Genomic DNA, 21015 nt, shown 5'->3' on the forward strand with positions numbered 1-21015 from the left:
GGTCCATCTCTTCTTCCCAGGACTCACCTCCCCAAAAGTTACCCAGTCAAGCGGAGCCTTTACATGCTGAAGAAAAGTGAGGATTTCTATGCCTTGCTTGAGAAAGTGTTTCTGTTTTACTGAGATTATGTTTCATTATGTTTTATTCCCTTCAGGAATTCTTCCTCTTTCTCATGGTACATCAGTCATTTCCAGGAGGATTATTAGCAATTTAACTTGATCAACATATTTTTGGAAGTTTTTCAGAACGTGTGCTCAGAAATGAATCTCAGAGCAATCCTGTTCTTAGCTCTTCCAAAATGTTTTTTAATTTCAAAGTGGTTTACAGGTAAGAAACTCCTTACTATATGCAGCAATTCACTTTAGCTATAGAATAGAAATAAATATGATGAATTCTATGAAAGATCAGTGCATGTAATGAAATGAAGAAAGCAGGATCCATGGAGGAAGTTGGAACAGACAAGAAAACCTTTCCTTTCCCCTTTTTCCTGTATTGGTAGAAAAAAGAAAGTACCACCAAGTTAAGCATATCCTTTGTGGACTATTTTAGTTGCTGATTACCAAGGGGTTGTTGTTCAGGGTGAAAAGCCCCTCAGAGAGAAACAATTATTGAAATCTAACTTCGGTGTAGATGGACACTCCTGAATGAGATTACTCTGGACTGAGATGCCAGTCCCTGCCTGAGTCACCTTTAGGATACTTGTTTTAATCCCGTGCCTGGCACTTCATGATCAGGAGCTGGCTCCAAGTAGTTCTGCTCATGTCTTAAGCATGACTTAGTATTCAGTTCAGCTAGCCAATTTCCTAAGATATCACACTTGCACTTCTGTTCATATTCCCATTCCCTGAAGGAATAAAGGTACTGTAGATCCTGTGTAACGTCTGACAACTCCCGAGGGTGGGATAACATCGGCCATCTCAGATGAGGTGAGACACGGCAGTCCTGATCTGGAGCGTTGGCTATCTCAGGGACTAAACATAGGTGTATTATCTTACCACACAGATGAAAGAGGCCTGGTCGGTCTTTCACAGGTAGTACAGCCAGGGTCAGTGGAGAGCAAGAACCTACACAGATTGCTTTCAGGCTGATCAGATTGTCAGCTCCTTGCAGCTCATTTATGGTAACTTGCTCCTAGCTCAGTGAGCTTTTTTTTGCAATCCTCCCACCAGTGTACCTATGGTCTTCTTGAATAAATTGCTGCCCCAATACCCGTCTTCTCCATGAACATATAACATGTATATGAAACCTGGAAATGTGGAAATCCATGCATGTATGTGCCTGAAGGAGGTGGTAGCATTGACTGAAGACCCTGTCCTCATTTTTGCAGGGGACTAGACAACGCTAGCCTAAACCTCAGATTTCTGTTTTGCATTAAAGTAATGCATAACTTTCTGCCTTATTGCTTTCTCAGTAGAAAGAGTATATTTGCAGAAAAAAAAATAATAATGCATTTGGTCCCACCTCTTCCTTGCAGGTGAAGTTCCTATCACCATCAGCATTGATCCTTCAGTTGTCTGTGTTGGTGAGCAAGTGACTCTGTCTTGCCAGCTGACACACAGTGTCCCCACCAACACAGGCTTGCTTTGGTACAAAAAGGAAGAGGAGAGGGATACTCCACTGTGCTTTTCCTCCAGCCTGGGTGGTGTGGTGGAGCAGTGCCATGACGAAGAATGGTGCAGGATTAAGGGGCGCTGGGAAAGAAGATCACTTCTCCTGATTATCCAGCAAGTGCAAGTAGCTGATGAGGGGGAATATGTTTGTGTGGTGAGTGGCAGTGCTGGCTCACAGGAGGCTGTTACTCACCTTGATGTTACAGGTAAGCAGGGAGATTGTCACAGTGAAATGTGACCTGCTATTACCATGCTGAGTTCAATTCCCATCAGGGCTCTCAGGCTCTGCCTATTCCTTGCTCAACAGTTGAGATCTTCTCCTGGGTAAATATGCAGAGACCCAGGAAATAGCTGGGAAGTCTTGCTTCAGTTCTGAGTATCTGAAGACAGGGTACTGAAGGGCATGGGGCCTGTGGCTTGTCATGTGAGAAAATAGTGCAATGGGGAACGGCTGATTATCCTTGTATGAGTACCTTTAGTGTTTTTCTACTATGGAATTATCGATATTCAGCTTCTCCAGTTAGCTTTGTAAACTTAAACTTTATTTGCCTTTGTAAAATGAAAAAAAAAAAAAGGACTCAGATCTACTAGGGATTTACCTATGTGTAGTGAGCACGATGATATGTTAAGGACCCCTTTTCTCTCCTCATTTGAAATTTCCCATCATGGAAGACCTGTCCTAAATGTAAACCTGGAAATGCTGCCAGAAATCACTTTATCAAGTCCGACCTTCTGTTGGACAAGTCTGATTTGATGTCTCGTATTTTGGTATTGGATAAGATGGAAGAATTCCTTGCTCTTTGTCTCCAGAGCATTCCTTTTTATGGCCCTGTATCATATTCCCCCTCAGTCATGTGGAGACTTCTCACTCTTGTTTTGCAAGCTCCCAGATAGTCTTTCTTGACTTAATCATCATCCAGGCTTACTGGGGTTCGCTGTCTCTGTATGATAAGATGCTCTAGTATGTTTCCTTGTGGGAGTCAAATTAAATGGCCCTTTTGATCTGACCGAGTATGACCAATTTCTATGTGCTATGAATATTTAGAGCTGTGTATTAACAAACAAATTGAAACAAGCCAGAATAGAAAAAATCTGAAAGCATCATCTTTCTGTAGTTATTTTTTTATTTACCTATATGTTTGTCTTTATTTTTATATAACTCTCATGTTTCATCCTTATTGCAATAACTCCATTACAGCACTCGGAAATAAGCCAACTTTGGAAAGAGATCAGCAGGAGGAGGGCATGTGTCGCTACACATGTAAGTCAAAAGGATGGAACCCAAAACCTGAAGTCCTTTGGACAAGCTATGGAGGAGGCAATAAAAATGTGGAGGCCAAGACCTATGTAACCTGGAATAAGAGAGACCTTTTTGCATTGCAAAGCATCATGACAGCGCCTTGTGATGATGTAGATGTGAAATGTGTAGTCACACTCGTCAAAGAAAAGATAAGCCGAACTGGTAGGTAACATTTTAACACTTGCATCTGCATTGCTGAGGGAATCAGACCCCTTCTGGGCAGGAAGTTACACATTTGTGAGTGGAAAACAAAGAGAAGTGTTCCTGCTGTTTCTGAAATTTTTAAAATGAAATGCTCGAAAGCCAGATGGTTTTAACTGTCAATGAAATAGCAACGAAAGTGCAGGTGTTTTCTGAGATCTCTCCCATGGCATAGTTGGCATTTCTTTGTTGTGCCCAATACAGTGGTGGTAAGTTGCCTCTGTTGCAGGTTCCCTGAATGGAATGATTCTGCAAAAGCCGAACACTTGTATGTACGAGAGCCGAATAAGAGGTTCCTTTGTAAAGCCCAAAGCCACGTGGGTTAATCCCCAAGGAGAAGATCTATCTTCACTGGCCCAGACAAGCATTCTACAGGAGAAGGACAGTGTTTTTGCAACAGAAAGTTCCACTGAGATACCCTGTGGAGAACCATCTCCTTCTTTCTTGACCACTAATGTGGAATCCAGTCTAACCTTTGCTCAACAGTCAGGTATGCAGCAATTAAGACCAATTTATTGCATTTTTACATTCTCTGAGGAAGTGAATGTACATGCTTTTAACATCAACCTGCACTAATAAACAGGATGGGCCTAATGCTGTGAATTATTTTACTTGGTTTCCAACAACGCTCCATAGTTAACTTTGTTCAGGAACATGTTGCTCAAAACTTTGATGAAGTCAATGTCTCTGCAGTCATGGAATCCCATCCTCCAGGCTGTGGCTGAAAACTGGATGCATGGGGGAACATGGCTACTGAAGATAAGGAAAAGACTGAGGTTCTTAATGCCTTCTTTACTTCAGACTAGACTTCTTTACTAGCCACCACTTATCCTTGGGGTACTCAGCCTCCCAACCTGGAAGTCTGGGACAGGGAGCGGAAGAAAACCCCCACAGTTCATCTGGAAACAGTTAGAGACCTGCTGCTCCACCTGAACTGTCACAGGTCAATGTGGCCAAATGGGATCCACTTGAGGGTGCTGAGGTAGTTGGTGGTTGTGATTGCTGGGCTGCTCTCCATCATCTCTCAGCAGTCATGGTAATCTGGAGAGGTCCCAGTTGACTTTAGACTTGCTAATGTGACACCCATCTGTAAGAAGGGTTGTAAGGAGGACCTGGGGAACTACAGGCCTGTCAGCCTGACCTCGGTGCCAGGAAAGGTGGTGGAACAGGTCATCTGAATGCAATCACACAGCATATGCAGGACCACCAGGGGATCGGGCCCAGTCAGCAATGGTTCATGAAAGGCAAATCCTGCCTGACCAACCTCATCTCCTTCTATCGGGTGACCCTCCTGGTGGATGAGGGAATGGCTGTTGATGTAATCTACCTAGACTTCAGCAAGGCCTTTGACACAGTATTCTCCTGGAGAAGCTGGAAGCCCATGGCTTGGACAGGTACACTTTTTGCTTGGTTAAAGGCTGGCTGGATGGCCGGGCAAAGAGAGTAGTGGTGAATGGAGTGAAATCCAGCTGGCGACTGGTCACCAGTAGTGTTTCCCAGGGGTCCTGCACTTTGGTTAAAACAACTCCATGCAGCTCTACAGGCTTGGGACAGAGTGGCTGGAAAGCCATGCAGAGGAAAAGGATCTGGGGGTGCTGGTCAGTGCTCACTGAACATTAGCCAGCAGTGTGCCCAGGTGGCCAGGAAGGCCAACAGCATCCTGGCTTGTATTAGGACTAGCGTAGCCAGCAGGACCAGGGAGGTGATCATCCCCTTGTACTCTGCACTGGTGAGTCCGCACCTCGAATACTGTGTTCATTTTCGGGTCCCTCACTACAACAAGTTCATCGAGGCCCTGGAGCGTGTCCAGAGAAAGTCTACAAAGCTGATGAAAGGTCTGGAACACAAGTCCTATTAGGAGCAGCTGAGGGAACTGGGGTTGTTTAGTCTGGAGAAGAGGAGGCTCAGGGGAGGCCTTATTGCTCTCTACCACTACCTGAAAGGAAGTTGTGGGGAGCTGGGGATCAGACTCTTCTCACAGGTAATTGTTGATATGACTAGAGGGAATGGCCTTAAGATGTTCCAGGGGAGGTTCAGGTTAGAAATTAGGAGGCATTTCTTCTCAGAATTTGTCAGGGTTTGCCCAGAGAGATGGTGGAGTCACCATCCAGGGGATGTTTAAGGAAAGGTTGGACATGGTGTTTAGGTACATGGTTGAATGGGTCACATTGGTAGCAGGGTGATGGTTGGACCAGATGATCTTGAAGGTCTTTTACAACCTTAATGATTTTATGGTTTTATGAAAAGGGAAGAACATCTGATGATGCCAGGAAAGCCAGGAAGACAGTGGGCTCCTGAGGTCAGTGCTTCTAGCCTTTTTACTGGCATGGACCTCTGTTTTGATTTCGGCAGAGAAGTTTCTCTCACAGATCTTTAGACTGTCAGATGCTGAGATTTGCACCAGCAATGAAATACTTTAGTGTTAGGCTCTTAAAGAATTATTATGGCTGAAAGGTGTTTTCAAGCAGCAAGACTAAGGCTGAGCTTTCCTCTGTAATTTTTACTTGTTTAAAGCTTTGAAAATCAACTTAACTTAAGCTAAAGTATTTTTATGATATCACTTAGAGCAATATCACTCCATTCAGAGGTCGTGTAGGAAATAGGTATGCTCTTGAATAAAAATAGAGACATAATATCAAGATAAAGTATAATTTAAAAATTCCCCAGGGGAAAAAAATACTTCCTAGTTTATCTCCAGTTTGTTTGAGCAGTGATATAAAATGCAAACATCAAGGTTGTGTCTAGACTTTCTTTAAAACTTTTAGTGTTCCTCACCACTCTTCCATATGAATAATTATTTTGTAAAATGTTCTTCCGCTAATCATGTCCAAAAGGGACAGACTGTGTGACCCCACTGCCACTCTATGTCTGTGTTATATTGCAAGGAATTTGATGTCATTTTTTAAAATTGCTTTTTCTCCATTTTTCAGAAAACTGTGACTGGTTCTGGGTTCTTTACCTCTTTTGCCTCCTCCTCCTTATTTTAATAGGTAAGCTATTCCCCCATGCTAGACTCCTCATTTTCCAATTCTTCTTTGCAGTGAACTTCCAAAAACATTGTAACCCACATTTTCCAATCATTTATTGTCCCTCCAAAGTGGCATAGACATCCCATGCCATAGATAACTCATTCTTCTCAAGAAGCTAGCAGCTCTGGATTCCTTCAGAAGAATCCTTTTGTAGGTAAATTCACTTAAGAATTTACCAAGCCTTCCAAATGTACCCCAAAGCTCTTCAACTCCACAAATCAACATTTTCCATCGTAACCCCACAAAAATATCCTTCTTTCCCTTCCCAGATCCTCTGTGTTTCTAGCACCCAGACTTACTGAAGTTGGTTTTCTTCGATACAAACACTTGTTTTTTTCATCACCTCATCATACCTGTTCATATTAACTTTTTATTTATCCAGTTAGTTAGTTAGTTAGTTTGTGTGTGTGTGTGTGTGTATCTTAGTATATGAACTACTTCCTCACGAGGGGGAGTGGAGGGGCAGGCGCAGATCTATTCTCTTTAGTGACCAGTGATAGGACCTATGGGAATGGTGTCAAGCTGCGGCAGGGGAGGTTCAAGCTAGACATCAGGAAGAGGTTCATTACTGAGAGGGTTTTCATGCACTGGAACAGGCTCCCCATGGATGAAGTCACTGCACCAAGCCCGTCAGAGTTCAAGAAGCATTTGGACTGTGCTCTTAGTCATACGGGCTGAATTTTTGGGTAGACCTGTGTGGTGCCAGGAGTTGGACTTGATGATCCTTGTGGGTCCCTTTCAACTCAGGATATTCTATGATTCTATGATTCTACAATAAATATTCTTTATTAACTGGACATCAATCAGTAAAGATGTTAGGAATCTGGTGTCCACATTTTTTTTTCCTTCACAATGCGTAGAATTCACCAAATCGACCTGCATTTGCTAGTACTTTGATGCAATTGAGATGATATATTTTGGAAAATTTAATATTACTTGGGGAAAAAAGAAAAATTAGCTCTTGTGAGCATCAGAAGTGAGAACACGGTTTCTGCATATTAAACATGCCAATGTCTCAAAGCCTCTGGGGCATTTCTGTATGAAACAAAATCCTCAGCATTTGTAGAAAACGAATGGAAGACTTCAGATTATGATAAAATGAATACCAATCTGTCCTCTCTGGGGTGATGGCATTCCAAATTTAACTGTTCATGCTTTATGTTCTGTCATGATGATAATAATATTGTCTTGTTTTTAGCATTTGTACTACAGATTTTCAAGTATATCATCTGGCAGCCATCCATTGATACAAGTGAGTTTTCTTGATTTTTATTTATGGCTTCTAAGTACAAATATATATTTCACATTTAGGTGTTATGTCTTTTGGCTGGGAGCAAGGTTTCTGTTACTTTTCTACTGTCTTTATTGTTTCAATGGAAAGCAATTAGCAAATTGTAGGATTGATAAATTCCAAAATTGTAAGAAATATGCTTTCTTGTGAGATGATCCTTTCTGTGGAAAGGAGATGTGGGTTTGTAATGCAAACAGGATGCTGAGAGAGGTCTGAATTTAAGAAAATCTCTCTCAGCTTTCCCTCGTCTTTCTTCCAAACACTGTCCAAAAAGACTGCCTTGAGGGAGGGAGCTCCATGGTACTATATGCAAGACAGGTTTGCAGTTGCCAACAGACCTTCTCCCCTTACAGAATATGTCCTGTCCTTTGCTAGGAGTGGTCCTAGAGGAAGTTGCCACAGGGAACGGGAATGCCATGCACTGAGATATAGGGTAGTGCCAGGTTGAAATCCTGGTGGGAGGCAGCAGGAAGGTTTAGGGGTGCTGTGGTAGGTGTACTGCTGATTCTGGTGTGCAAGGGTGTGGCCAAGGAGAGGTGCTGTGTCCCTCAGCACCTCAACTGCCAACCCAGGCATGTGGCTGTCATGAGCATGGAGACATACACATAGAAGGCCGTGTGTGTCTGGCAGAGCTATTTCCCCAAGGTGTGTGGAGACATGGGTGGGCGGTAGAGGTCTCCCAGTGTTAGCTTGATGGCAAATGACCTAGAGCCCAGGGAGCCCTTGTCCTCCGTGCTGGCAGCAGCTCCTGCCTGGCACAGCCCTCATGTCTCTTCCTTCTCCCCACCTGTCTTTTGCAGAGGAGCTGCAGGCGCAAGGCAGAGCGCAGGGGGATGTGGAGAAGGGTGAGTATGTGCAGAGACCTGCCCCCATGCCTCTGTGCATGGGGAAGCCATGGCTGGGTGTGGGTGCTGGTGGAGGATGTGTGCCTTGCTGAAGGCTACTCCTCTGAGCAAGTTACACACAGAAGCTCTTCCAGACCAAAGCAGAAATCTTAGCCTTTGGGAAGGGATGGATTTCATGCTAGGGGCACACCTCACTGAAGCCAATCACATCCTACTCAAGAAGAGTGTATTGCTGTGGTGGGGTGTGGAAAGTTTTCAAAGAATGGGCTCAGAGGAAGATGCTGGGAGGGGTAACAGGTCATTGTGAGATTTCCTTCCTTTGCTGTACGGTAAGGAGGAGTGTCTCACCCCTTTGTGGAACTTCCCTGTGACAAGTACGGCAAGACACCAGGACGTGTCTTCCTCTGCCTAGGGAAACAATGGGCATTCTTTACCCCAAACTCTCTTGCAGGTGCTAGCTTTTCAGCTCCTCAGCAGACCTGTCTCAAAGGTAAGAGCTTCCCAAATGTGCTGCTATCCAATAAAGTCTGGGAATGACTCATCTTGGTTGTGTTTTAACCCTGCTTGGCAGCTAAACACCACATAGCCACTCACTCACTCTGCTCAATTGGGATGCAGGAGAGAGTCAAAAAGCTAGAATCATAGAATGTCTTGGGTTGGAAGGGACCTTAAAGATCATCTAACTCCAACCCCCATGCCGTAGGCTGGGATGCCTCCCACTTTGTCAGGTTGGCCAAGGCCCCATCCAGCCTGGCCTTGAACACCTCCAGCAATGGGGCATCCACAACTTCTCTGGGAAACCTGTTCCAGTTCCTTACTACCCTTACAGTAATGAATTTCTTCCTAATATCTAATCTAATTCAATCCTGTTTTTGCTTAAGACCATTCTCCCTTGTCCTATCATTATCTACCCAAGTAAAGAGTCCCTCTGCATCTTTTATATAAGACCTTTTTGTGTATTGAAATGCCACCACGAGGTCTCCCCAGAGCCTTCACTCGTTCAGGCTGAACATCCCCAGCTCTCTCAGCCTTTCTTCATGGGAGATGTGCTCCAGATCTCTAATCATCTTTGTAGCCCTTTGTAACCCCCAAGTTCTCTCCAAAGGGTTGTTCTCAATGAGTATTCCCAGCAGTGATAAGCTATAGGAGTGCGTGCCAATATTTGAGGGACTGCATGCTACTGAGAGCCTTCAGTCTGCCCCACAAGTGGCTTGGTTCAGTTGAAGACACCTGAAATGTTTCTATACAAATGCACGCAGTGTGAGAAACAAGGAGCTAGAAGCTTGAGGAGCTAAAAGTGTTGGCCCAGTCCCAGAACTACAGCATCATTGGCATGTGAAACCTGGTGGGAAGAGGCTTGTGACTGGTGTGTTGTGGTGGATGGTTTACAGGCTCTTCAGAAGGTACAGAGAGGGCAGCCAAAGTGGGGGGGTGGCACCCTATATAACAGAGGCACTGGACTGTATGGAGCTTGCAGTCAGTGACAATGCACCTCTGGGTAAGGATCAAAGGACAAGCAAATAAAGGGGATGTCGTTGAGGTAGTCTTCTGTAGACCACCCAGCCATGACAATGACACCGATGAACTATTCTTTAAAGAACTGAGAGATACTTCTAGATCAGCTGCCCTTATCCTTATGGGGGACTTCAACCTGTCAGATGTCAGCTAGGAATATCACACCACTGAGACAAAAAAGTCCAGGAGATTCCTGAAGCATCTTGATGAAAACTTGGTACAGGTACTAAGGGAGCCTACTAGGAAAGGTGCCTTCCTGGACCTGTTGCTTGTAAACAGGGAGGGTCTGGTGGGTGACGTGGCGATAGGTGGTCACCTTGGCCATAGCAACCACAGCTAGTCAAATTCAAAACCTTTTGTGATAGGAGGAAAACTGCCACCATAACTTCAGCACTGGGTTTGGGGAGAGCTGACTTCAAACTGCCCAGGGACTAGTTAGTAAGGTCCCCGGGAAACTGCTTTTAAAGACATTGGGGTCCATCAGTGCTGGTTAGTTTTTAAGCACCACTTCCTAAGAGAACAGGAACAGAAAATTCCAAAGTGTCAGAAGTCAAGCAAGAGGGGCAGAAGGCCGAGTTGTCTGAGCAGGGATCTTCTTCAAGAGCTTAGGCAGAAAAAGAAAGCGTGTGGCTTCTGGAAGCAAGGTCAGGAGACATGGGAGGACTAGAGGGATGCTGCTCACATTTGTAGAGAGAGAATCTTGGCTGCCAAAGCTTGATAAGAGTTATCGCGGTCTATAACTTCCTCACAAGGGAGAGCAGAGAGGCAGGTGCTGATTTCTTCTCTCTGGTGACCATGACAGGACCCGTCTTGAGGCTTCAACCAGGGAGGTTCAGACTGGGTATCAGGAAAAGGTTCTTCGCCAAGAGGATGGTTGGACAGTGAAATAGGCTCCCCAGGAAAGTGGTCATGGAACTGAGCCTGCTGGAGTTCAATAAGCGTTTGGACAATGTTCTCAGATACATAGTCTGATTGTTTTGGTGGTCCTTTGGGGACCCAGGAGTTGGACTTGAGGATCCTTGTGCGTCCTTTCCAATTCAAGATATCCTTTGATTTTATTGTACTAGGGTAATTCATATGCTCTGTTCAGCCCAGAAGACTTTGACAAGCCTTCAGACAGGATCATGGGGCCTGAGTTCTTTCCCCATCACTCAGGTGTCACTCCATTAAAACCAATGCAAGGGAGGTGGAAGGATCTTCTCTTCTGTACGCTTCTATCCAGAGCCTATGTAGACATTACTGCATGGAGGGAGCTTGGGCTCACAGTTCTGGAAACCTCTACTACCCTTCCATTGGATAAGGAGTACACAGTCCTTGTGTGGATTTCCTCCTCCCATCACAATCTTACCCCCAAAAGTGCCCCTCTACTGGAAAAAAAAAAAAACAAAAAAAAAAACAAAAAAAAAAAACCAGGATAAACATCATTGGTCTTGTAAATTATGGAATTATGCAGGGATGGGTCTGCCTTGGAACATAAGTAGAGATTTTTCTTTGTCTTTTCCAAGAGCAACCCCCTTTCTCCATTAGAAAGACAAGGAACCACTTCCCGAGAAGCGATGTCAGTTTCCCAATAGTTCTTCTCTTTCTTTGCAGGAAATACTGTGGAGGTCAACACCACGAGTGCCCTAGAATCCATGCGGGCAGAGGTGGAAAGGGTCCTAAGTGAGAAGCTGGCTGTGTTGCAGAGCCAACTGGAAGTTTTACAGCGTGCAACCCAATGTCTGGAGGAAGTGGCCAACAAGCAGACTTCCCTCCAGGCAGTCTCTGAAAAAATACAATCTCTGATGACATCTTTGCAAACCATAGAGGCATCTAGAAAGCAAGACCTTGAGATCCTCAGGGCAGAGATGGCGGGACAAATAAGCAAATATTTGGAGGCAGCAAAGAGGTCTTGGACTGAGGAGAACCTGCTGGAGATTGACAATAAACTAGGTGAGTACAGCAATCCCCAAACAAGTCTTGTTCCGGTGGTTTAACCCTGGTGGGCAGCTAAACACTACATAGCTGTTTTGGCATGTTCCTCTAAGAGGGTGGGGGAATGGGGGAGAGAAGCGGAAAGGAAATAGAGAGAAAGCAGATGGGTTGAGATATAGGCAGTTTAATAGGCAAGGCAAGACATATTCTGCAAGAACATGCAAAGCAAAATACAGAAGTCATTCACTGCTTCTAGTCAGTGGACAGATGTTCAGCCATCACAAGGAAAGCAGGGCTCCATCAGAGGTGATAATTCCTGGGGAGACCAATGCCATAACTATGAATGTCTCCCCTTCCTCCTTTCTTACCCCAGCTTTTATTGCTGAACAAGGTGTTGTATGGGATTCCTTTGGGCAGCTGGTGTCTGCTGTCCTGGCTGTGCTCCCTCCTAGCATCTTGGGCACCCCCAGCACCCTCGCTGGCAGAGCCTCATGACAAGCAGAGGGGCCCTTGACTGTGTGGAAGCACTGCCCAGAACAACTAAAACCTCCACCGGTTATCAACATTATTTTCGTCCAAATCCAAAACACAGCATCGTACCAGCTCCAATGAAGACAGTTAACCTATCCCAGACAAAAGCAGGCTGGCCTCCTGAAGGCAAATGGTGTCATTCAGTGACACCATTGTATGAGCTAGTCTCCAGAGCTCCCTCCATGGTAGTGAGAAGGACAGCCCTTTCTTAGAGAGAGGTCTTGTGTCCCACTCCACTGACACAGCCCCGTGACAGGGTAGTGCCTGCTGGTGGTAAGGGTGTTCCTCCTCTCCCTCCCCTTTAAAGGGATTTGGTTTGGTAGTCTATCTATGATGCTTGCAAGTGGTCAAGATTCCAGATGGGCCTCTAGGAACATCCACCTCCAGGCTCCGATACCGTCTCTCTCTTTGTCACACATATTGCTCATCAACAAAGAGTCATCTCTCCCACAGACCACAAATCCTGCCTGGAGAGATGCAGTAGAGAAATTCCTACCCTCCAGTCTACCCAGCAGCACTTTGACAAGCCTTCAGGCAGGATCACAGAGCCTCTTCTCCTTGTCCATCCCTCTGGAATTCAATCTATGCAAACCAAGGCTTGGAAGGTGGAAGGATCTTCTCCATTCTGTCCTCCTCCATCCAGAGCCCACTTCCCATGGACTATGGGGAAGGAGTCACTTATGGGGGGGAATTGCTGTGAGGGACTGAAAGCTCTAGAAAGCGATTGTAGGGGAGGGAACTAGTGTTCATTCCTTTGGTAAGCCCCACTTCACTTGCAGTAGCTAAGTAGTGCCCTCTCAGACCTTGTGTGGATTTCCTCCTCCCACCATAATCGATATCCCTTGCCTGGAAAAAACATCTCAGGCATGGAACCTTTCATGCTACAGTGAGAAATCCACCTCCGCACTGAAATGAGAAGCGCATTTTCTCTGACTTTTCTAAGAGGAAGTGCTCTCCCCCTTTAGAAAGACAAGAATAACGGCTGTGGATGTGGTTTACCTTGATTTCAGTAAGGCTTTTGACACTGTTTCTCACAACATTCTCCTAAGGAAACTGGCTGCTCATGGCTTGGACTGGCGTACGCTTCGTTGGGTTAAAAACTGGCTGGATAGCCCGGCCCAAAGAGTTGTGGTGAATGGAGTTTAATCCAGTTGGAGGCCGGTCACTAGCAGAGTCCCCCAGGGCTCAGTACTACGGCCAGTTCTCTTTAATATCTTTATCGATGATCTGGATGAGGGGATCGAGTGCACCCTCAGTAGGTTTGCAGACAACATCAAGTTAGGTGCATGTGTTGATCTGCTCAAGGGTAGGAAGGCTCTGCAGGAGGATCTGGATAGCCTAGACCGATGGGCTGAGGCCAACTGTATGAAGTTCAACAAGGCCAAGTGCTGGGTCCTGCACCTGGGACACAACAACCCCAAGCAACAACAGGGGCTGGGAGATGAGTGGTTAGAAAGCTGCCTGGCAGAGAAGGACCTGGGAGTATTGGTTGATAGTTGGTTGAATATGAGCCAGCGGTGTGCTCAGGTGGCCAAGAAGGCCAACAGCATGCTGGCTTGTATAAGAAGCAGCGTGGCCAGCAGGTCTAGGGAAGTGATTGTCCCCCTGTACTCGGCTCTGGTGAGGCCGCACCTCGAGTACTGTCTTCAGTTTTGGGCCCCTAGCTACAAGAAGGACATCGAGGTGCTTGAGTGAGTCCAGAGAAGGGCAACGAAGCTGGTGAGGGGTCTGGAGAACAAGTCTTACGAGGAGCGGCTGAGGGAGCTGGGGTTGTTCAGTCTGGAGAAGAGGAGGCTCAGGGGTGACCTTATAGGACTCTACAGCTACCTTAAAGGAGGCTGTAGCAAGGTGGGGATTGGTCTATTCTCCCAAGTGCCTGGTGAGAGGACGAGGGGGAATGGGCTAAAGTTGCACCAGGGGAGGTTTAGGTTGGGTATTAGGAAGAACTTCTTTACCGAAAGGGTTTTAGGCATTGGAATAGGCTGCCCAGGGAACTGGTTGAGTCACCATCCCTGGAGGTCTTTAAAAGATGTTTAGATGCAGAGCTTAGTGATATTGTTTAGTGGAGGACTTGTTAGTGTTAGGTCAGAGATTGGACTAGGTGATTTGGAGGTCTCTTCCAACCTAGGTGATTCTGTGATTCTGTGATTCTGTGACCCAGTTCCCAGGAAGCAATGTCAGTTTCTCTGTGGCTCCTCTCTTTATTTGCAGGAAGGACTGTGGACAGAAACACCGCGAGGGCCATAGAATCCATGCAGCAAGAGGTGGAGAGGATTCTGAGTGAGAAGCTGGCTGAGTTGCAGAGCCAACTGGGAGTCTCACAGCATGCAGCTTTACCTCTGGAGGAACTGGCCAACACCCGGACTTCCATCCAGACAGTCTCTGAAAAAATGCAATCTCTGATGACATTTTTACAGAACGTGGAGACATCTAGAAAGCAAGACCTTGAGATCCTCAGAGCAGAGATACAGGGCAGAAGAAGCAATGATTTGGAGGCAGCAAAGAGGTCCTGGTCCGAGGAGAACCTGATGGAGATCAACAAGAAACAAGGTGAGCACAGTAATTTGCCAGCAGGTCTTTGTCTCCCTGAAAGCCAACATTATGCTTTAGAGACAACATCCGTTGAGCATGCTCTTAGGGTCTCTTAGAATGTGCTAGAGAAATACAGTCCTTTTTTGGGAGAGAGTGTTCCCAAGATCCCTCACTATTGAGACAGTTCCAATGATGATGTGGTGTCTACAGGTTGTAAAGGTCCTTCTTCTCTCTCTCTTCTTTGAAGGGAGTGTGTTTGATGAGCTCTCAGTGATCTGTATCATTGGTGAAGGTCCCTGCTGAGGCTCTAGGAACATTGACCTCAGCATCCCACTACTGTTTCTCCCTTTCACTTACTCATCTTCCTCATCAACAAAGAGTTTTCTCTCCCACAGCCCACAAAACCTGCTTAGAGATACAGAGTAGGGCAACTCCTACTCTCCATTTTAACTAAAAGACCTATCAGGCAGGATCATAGTGTCTGCTTTTTCCTCATTCCGTTGGCATGCAATTTATACAAGCCAATGCAAGGGAAGTTGAATTTTGTTCTGACTTCTATCCTCTTGGACATGTCCTCTTGTCCACCATGGGGTGGTGGGCTGTTCTCAGAGTGATTACCACAGGAGGCTGAAAGCATCAGAGAAAGATCTAAAGGGACAGAGCCTGGGCTCAGGCCTTTGGCAAGCTCTGATTCTTTTCCATTGGATAGGGAGTGCTACATCAGTCCTTGTGTGAATTATGTCCTCCTTGCACCATCTCACCCAGAACATTGTCCTTCTCAGGAAAAACAAAACAAAACAAAACAAAACAAAACAAACAAACAAAAACAACAAACAAACAAAAAAAACCACAACAACCATGATCTGCATGGTTTATGCCACAATATGCTGTGAAGCTGTGTTGCGTTGTCACTGAAACAGAACTTACTCTTCCTGATGCTTTCTAACAGGTAACGCCCTCCTCCATTAGACAGACAACTCCATTCCTCATAGGAGGCAATGGTAGTGTAACAGGGGTGGTACTATAAGCAAGACAAGTTTACAGTTGCCCACAGACCTTCCTCCCCTTCATTCCAGAAGATGTTCAGTCCTTTGCTAGAAATGGTCCTGATGGGTGTGATACCATAGACCAAAGCAGGGAGAATGGGATAGAGCAAGTGGATTGGTAAGTCTGAGTATATAGCACACACGTATAATTGATGGACCAAAGGGAGAGCTCTGACTGGGAGAGGGGACTATGCAAGTGTTGTCCTCACCTGTGATGAAAGGCTGTTCTCCTACCACAGTATACATTCAGCAGGGATGGTAGGAATTTCTGACAAGAGACAGCAGATCAGAGAAAGGTTGACTTCTGAATATAGATTGTAATTAATGCCAAATTAACTGGTGAAGCAGGACAACTGATGAGAAGAGAACCTGAGGGAAAGAGAATACCATTCCCTGGGAAGTAGGGAACTTGGAGGTACTATTTTTTGTTGGTGGTGGTTATTTATTTTTTTCATTTCAGTTAACGCTCAGAGGAAGATTGGTAAGTGTGAGTGTTCAGAGTATAAAGTCCATGGATGCCCATGGAGCAAGCTCCATAGTGGAATAGGGACAGTGCAAGGGCTGGGACTCTCCTAGACGCCTGGGCTCTCTTGTGCCCCAATGTGCATTTGGCATGGCTGATGGGATGTTCTTGTGAAATTAAGGATTCTGATTCAGAGGGGGTTCCCTTGTGAAAGCTCAATGGTATTGCAGCTGAGACAAGACTATAATCATGGGACTCTGAGACAAATCAAAACCGGGGAAGGGGATCACTGTCCCCTGGGAAGAAAGGAGCAGCCCAAATGCACTCCAGGTGTGAGACATAAGGAAAGTGTAGAGAGGTTTTAGTGGGGATGCTGGTCCCATGCCTCAGTGCCCAGGGTAGTCCTGCCTCTGCACAGGCCTTGGTAGAGGGTGAGTATGGGAAGCAGCAGAGAGGAGAGTGGGTTGGGGCTCTCCCAATATTAGGGTCGGATGCTATACTGCCCAGAGCACAGGGAGCCCTTGTTCCCCCTGCTGGCAGCAGCTCCTGCCTGGCACAGCCCTCATGTCTCTTCCTTCTCCCCACCTGTCTTTTGCAGAGGAGCTGCAGGCGCAAGGCAGAGCACAGGGGGATGCTGAGAAGGGTGAGTGTGTGCAGAGCACTGCCCCCATGCCTCTGTGCATGGGGAAGCCATGGCTGGGTGCAGTTGCTGGTGGCGGACGAGTGTGGCTTGCTGAAGGCTTCCCATGCTCTCCCATCAGTCCTTCTGTGGGAGGGGATACTAAGCAATGTGTCTTCCCTTCCCACTCTCTTTTTTTGCAGAGTCCCTGAAGAAGGAGAATGGTGAGTGTGGCTGTCTGTCTGGAGGCCAAGCATGCCAGCTGATGCGGAGGTTTTTGGGTCATGGTATAGTGCTCCTGTATGGAGGAGTCCTTGGAACAGGAGCAAGAGTGGGGGAATGTGGAGGGAAGCCTGAGAAGGGGTGGCTGGAGCTGGAGAGGCTGGTCCACTGAACAGCCCCGTTTCCTTTGGGTGGAGTGCAATTCCTGGCAGAAACTGGAGATACTCGCTTGGAGAAAGCTCTTTGCTCCCATAATCTTAATGTTTAATTTTTGAATCCTTAGTTTTTTATCTTTTCTTTTTATTTTTCATTGACCCTGACTGCATGTGTTTGGAAAGACTAAAACTGTCACTAAAGTGGAGGGAGGAATGTATCAGGGACGGGGCACTCCTGGTCTCTTTTTTGTCCCAGCATGCAATCAGAGCAGATGCTGTGATGGTCTTATACCATTTGGGACCCCATCGTTTAGTGGGCTCCCTTGTGAAAGCTCGATGATCTTGATGCTGAGTCAAGGCTTAAAGCAGCACCTCAGGAGAGGAAGTAGCACCAAGGAAAGTGAATGCCGAACTCTGGGCTGTAGGGAACTGCCAGCTTGAATTTGCAGCGGGAGGTAGCTAGAAGGTCTAGTGGTGCTGTGTTAGGGCTACTGCAGCTTCTGATGTGCAACAGTTTGGCCAAGGAGAGCTGCTGTGTCCTTCAGCACCTCAACTGCTAGCAGAGGCATGTGGCTGTCGTAGTCTTAGAGGCAGCAATGTTGCAGGCCGTGTGTGCCAGTCAGGGCCATTGCCCTGAGATATGGTGAGCAGCCTGGAGGATAGTGGGTTTCTTCCAATGTTGGCTCTTGATGTTGTATTGCCCAGAGCCCAAGGAATAAGAAGTGTCTTTCAGCTTCTCCACAAGTTTTCTGTGTGTTTTCGTTCACCTTTTACTTTTGGTGCTGCAGGGCTCCACTATACAGAAACTGTGGACTTCCTGTTTATCTATGGCTGACTTATACATAAACAATTGTTTTCCTCGCTTGATTTTTTCTTCTTTACCGTGGAAGGATATATGGTCTTCTGATTAACTTTCTGACATGTAGACAAGTCATTCTACTGTAAAAGAGCATGCTCTTCTACTAACAGCATGGGCTGTTATTTAAGTCACTGGATGATTTGTATCCTGAAAAACACCCTTTGCATTCTTTTCTTGTTTTCCACAGAACTGCTGCATGCACAACGGTACAAAGGTAAGAAATAAAAACAAAACTTGCTGAACTACTTGGATCTTCAACACAGTTGTGTAAAATTTTTGCCCTTCTCAGGTAACAGTTCTGAAAATAACAGGGAAAAAAAATTGTTTCTGAATCTCTCTTTTTCATTTGATGTCCTGGAAACTCTGCAAGGCCTTTGTTTACTGCTTCTGGTATGTAAAACAACATTATTTCTTCTCCAGATGAAACTGGAAGAAGGAGAAACTCATTTCAGGGTGTTTAGCTCAAGCTTTTCTACTGCCAAGTGTATACTAACGTGGTGTATGTGCCAGTCTTGGCCAATGGAATTTCTCCCCATTCTCATACAAGAGGATTTTGTGATCCTAGTTTTACTCAAAGACAAGATCTGTGCATAAGCGTGCCTCTTATCCTCTCGTCACTTCAGTACAGTTTCCGTGATTAAGGCAAAGGCTTATCATCTCCTTACATTCCTCTTTGAAGCTACATGCCATTTTCAGGGAAGTGTCTCTATGAGTTGTGTTACATTTGCTGAATGCTGGCCTCTCTCTCAGTGTGCCATAGATGGGACATAGATGGGACATAGGATATCTGGGATGGCAGAAGGCGGAGGGAGCCTGGTCAAAGAAACTTCCTAGGGCTCATCAGTGTGGAGATCAAGGCATGGCAGGGGAATAATAAATGCACAAGGTCAACAAATAGAAAGTTTCAAAGTACTAACCTCCTTGCCCTTTACTACTTAACTAATTACTTGATTATTGCAGTTGATATCGCCCTTGATGCTGACACAGCTCATCCGAGGCTGCAAGTGTCAGAAGATGGGAAGAGTGTGACTGATACTGGTGAAATCAGAAGGGTGCCCAGCAAGAACGAGAGATTTGATTCCCACACTTTTGTGTTGGCAAAGGAAGGTTATGCATCTGGGAGACTCTACTGGGAAGTGGATGTTGGAAAGAGGAGAAACTGGATCTTGGGTGTTGCCCAGGAGACTGTGACACGCAAAGGAAAAGTGGTTCTGTCTCCTCAGAATGGCTTCTGGGCCATAGGGGTGGCAGATGGGAGAGACTATTGGGCTTACACGGATCCTTGGACCCGTTTGACTGTGAGTGGTAGGCCACGAAAGATTGGGATCTTCCTGGATATCTCAGCCAAGAAGCTGTCATTTTACAATGTCCACCAGAAAAATGCTTTGTATATTTTTTCCTTTGAAAATGACTGCAGCCAGGAAGTGAAGCTCTTTCCTTTCTTCTCGACAGGTTCCACTGCAACAAAGGTTGACACTGAGCCTCTACAAATAGCACAGGGGTTTGATGATGATGAGAAGTGAAGGGACAAACTGAGAATGTACAGCTAATGTATGTCTGAAATCCAGAGGCTTAGGTCTGACCAGACTGTATTTAACCCCATGCTTTTTGCCACCAAATTAAAACCAAACAGCTTATTCATAAAAGATGCTTTCACCACTACTTGCTAGGCCTCCTGTGAGCCAGTTCTGTAGGAAGACCTAGACTTCAGGCCACAAAGTCACTTGGTAGAGACAACCTCCAGGTATTCTAAGAACCTGCAGAAACAAATGAATTATCAGCCCAGGAAATTAAAAGTATTATTCTCTTTATATATCTTTGTTTACACATCCTTATGTCAGTGTGAACATGACATATTTTTGACATTTGTTTCTGCAGACTGAACATCACAGGAAATACTTGTGATACCTTTGTGCAAAATTGGGCTAATATTCTAGAGATGGAGAGCTTTCTGATGAGCTGAAACCACCCTTCCTAAAAATACCTCTGACTTCTGTTTCTAGATGGTCACCAGTCATGGCAGGTCCTTCTATGTCATTTGCAAGTATGCTCTGCTTCCTGAAGGCAACTTACCTGACTTGTCATCAGTGTTTCTCAAGAAGCTGCAGAAACCCCTTTCATTTGGAAAGGGTGTGAAACAGTCGTACACCCCTGGTTTGGGGATGCAGTCCAAATAACGTTCAGGGGAATTTGAAAAGTATGAATATCCTCCATTTTCGAGTCCATTTTCCACGTCAATGAGTTTGCTCTCAAGCTCTCCTGTCCTTCCTGCCATTTCTAGATTCATGCGTTTAATCCTTTTCTCTCATCAAGAGACAATGAATACATCCGCAAGAACACTGACAATTTACAATGCCTGTACAAATTATCCCGTGCACAGTTTTCAGAAGAGCTTCTTGCACAAGGAGAATATCTTTCCCTTCCTCTCTGTTCAGGCTTTCTCCTGCTAGAACTCCCTCTACTGGCAAGTTCATCATGAGCCCAGGATGCACTGCACACACAGTCAGATGTCAGGAAGCTGAGAATCCTTTTGATCAGACCTAACTCCTGGCAGACCATGATGGCAAAGTGGCCAGAAATCACCTACCTCTCAAAACATTTGAAACCCCACAATGGTTTTGACATTAAAAACCAAGCCTGGTTACTGGTCATTTTTATGAAAGTTAAATTTACAGTCAGAGTCAAAGCAGTGAAGACACACATTGGAAGCAAAGAAGCAGTGGTAAGCAAGGAACTGAAGATATCTGAAAGGATGATGCTGGGAAGCACTAGATTAAGAGTGCTAATTAAAATCTCATAAACATAAACTAGTGCCAAGAAAAACTGGTTAGAATGGGAAGTCTTTTGCAAGTAGGAAAAAAGTTTTATTTCAGATTAATGGC

General features: G+C 45.5%; 1 protein-coding gene across 1 annotated transcript in view; it reads left to right on the forward strand.

The window, feature by feature from the left end:
* The first annotated feature begins 158 nt into the window (after positions 1–158).
* Positions 159–21015, forward strand: part of LOC106049355 (centrosome-associated protein CEP250-like) — a 47631-nt gene continuing 26774 nt past the window's right edge. Inside the window, exons 1-14 of the mRNA XM_066989420.1 lie at positions 159–328; positions 1476–1817; positions 2810–3073; positions 3342–3602; positions 6043–6102; positions 7340–7393; positions 8233–8277; positions 8729–8767; positions 11386–11724; positions 14449–14787; positions 16877–16921; positions 17101–17121; positions 18321–18347; positions 19094–19652. Coding sequence (XP_066845521.1) covers positions 262–328; positions 1476–1817; positions 2810–3073; positions 3342–3602; positions 6043–6102; positions 7340–7393; positions 8233–8277; positions 8729–8767; positions 11386–11724; positions 14449–14787; positions 16877–16921; positions 17101–17121; positions 18321–18347; positions 19094–19652 — 2462 coding nt within the window. The 5' untranslated portion in view covers positions 159–261. The remainder of the gene's footprint in view (positions 329–1475; positions 1818–2809; positions 3074–3341; positions 3603–6042; positions 6103–7339; positions 7394–8232; positions 8278–8728; positions 8768–11385; positions 11725–14448; positions 14788–16876; positions 16922–17100; positions 17122–18320; positions 18348–19093; positions 19653–21015) is intronic.

Source organism: Anser cygnoides, unplaced genomic scaffold (genome assembly GCF_040182565.1).
Source record: "Anser cygnoides isolate HZ-2024a breed goose unplaced genomic scaffold, Taihu_goose_T2T_genome scaffold_44_1, whole genome shotgun sequence".
NCBI classification, from domain to species: Eukaryota; Metazoa; Chordata; class Aves; order Anseriformes; family Anatidae; genus Anser; species Anser cygnoides.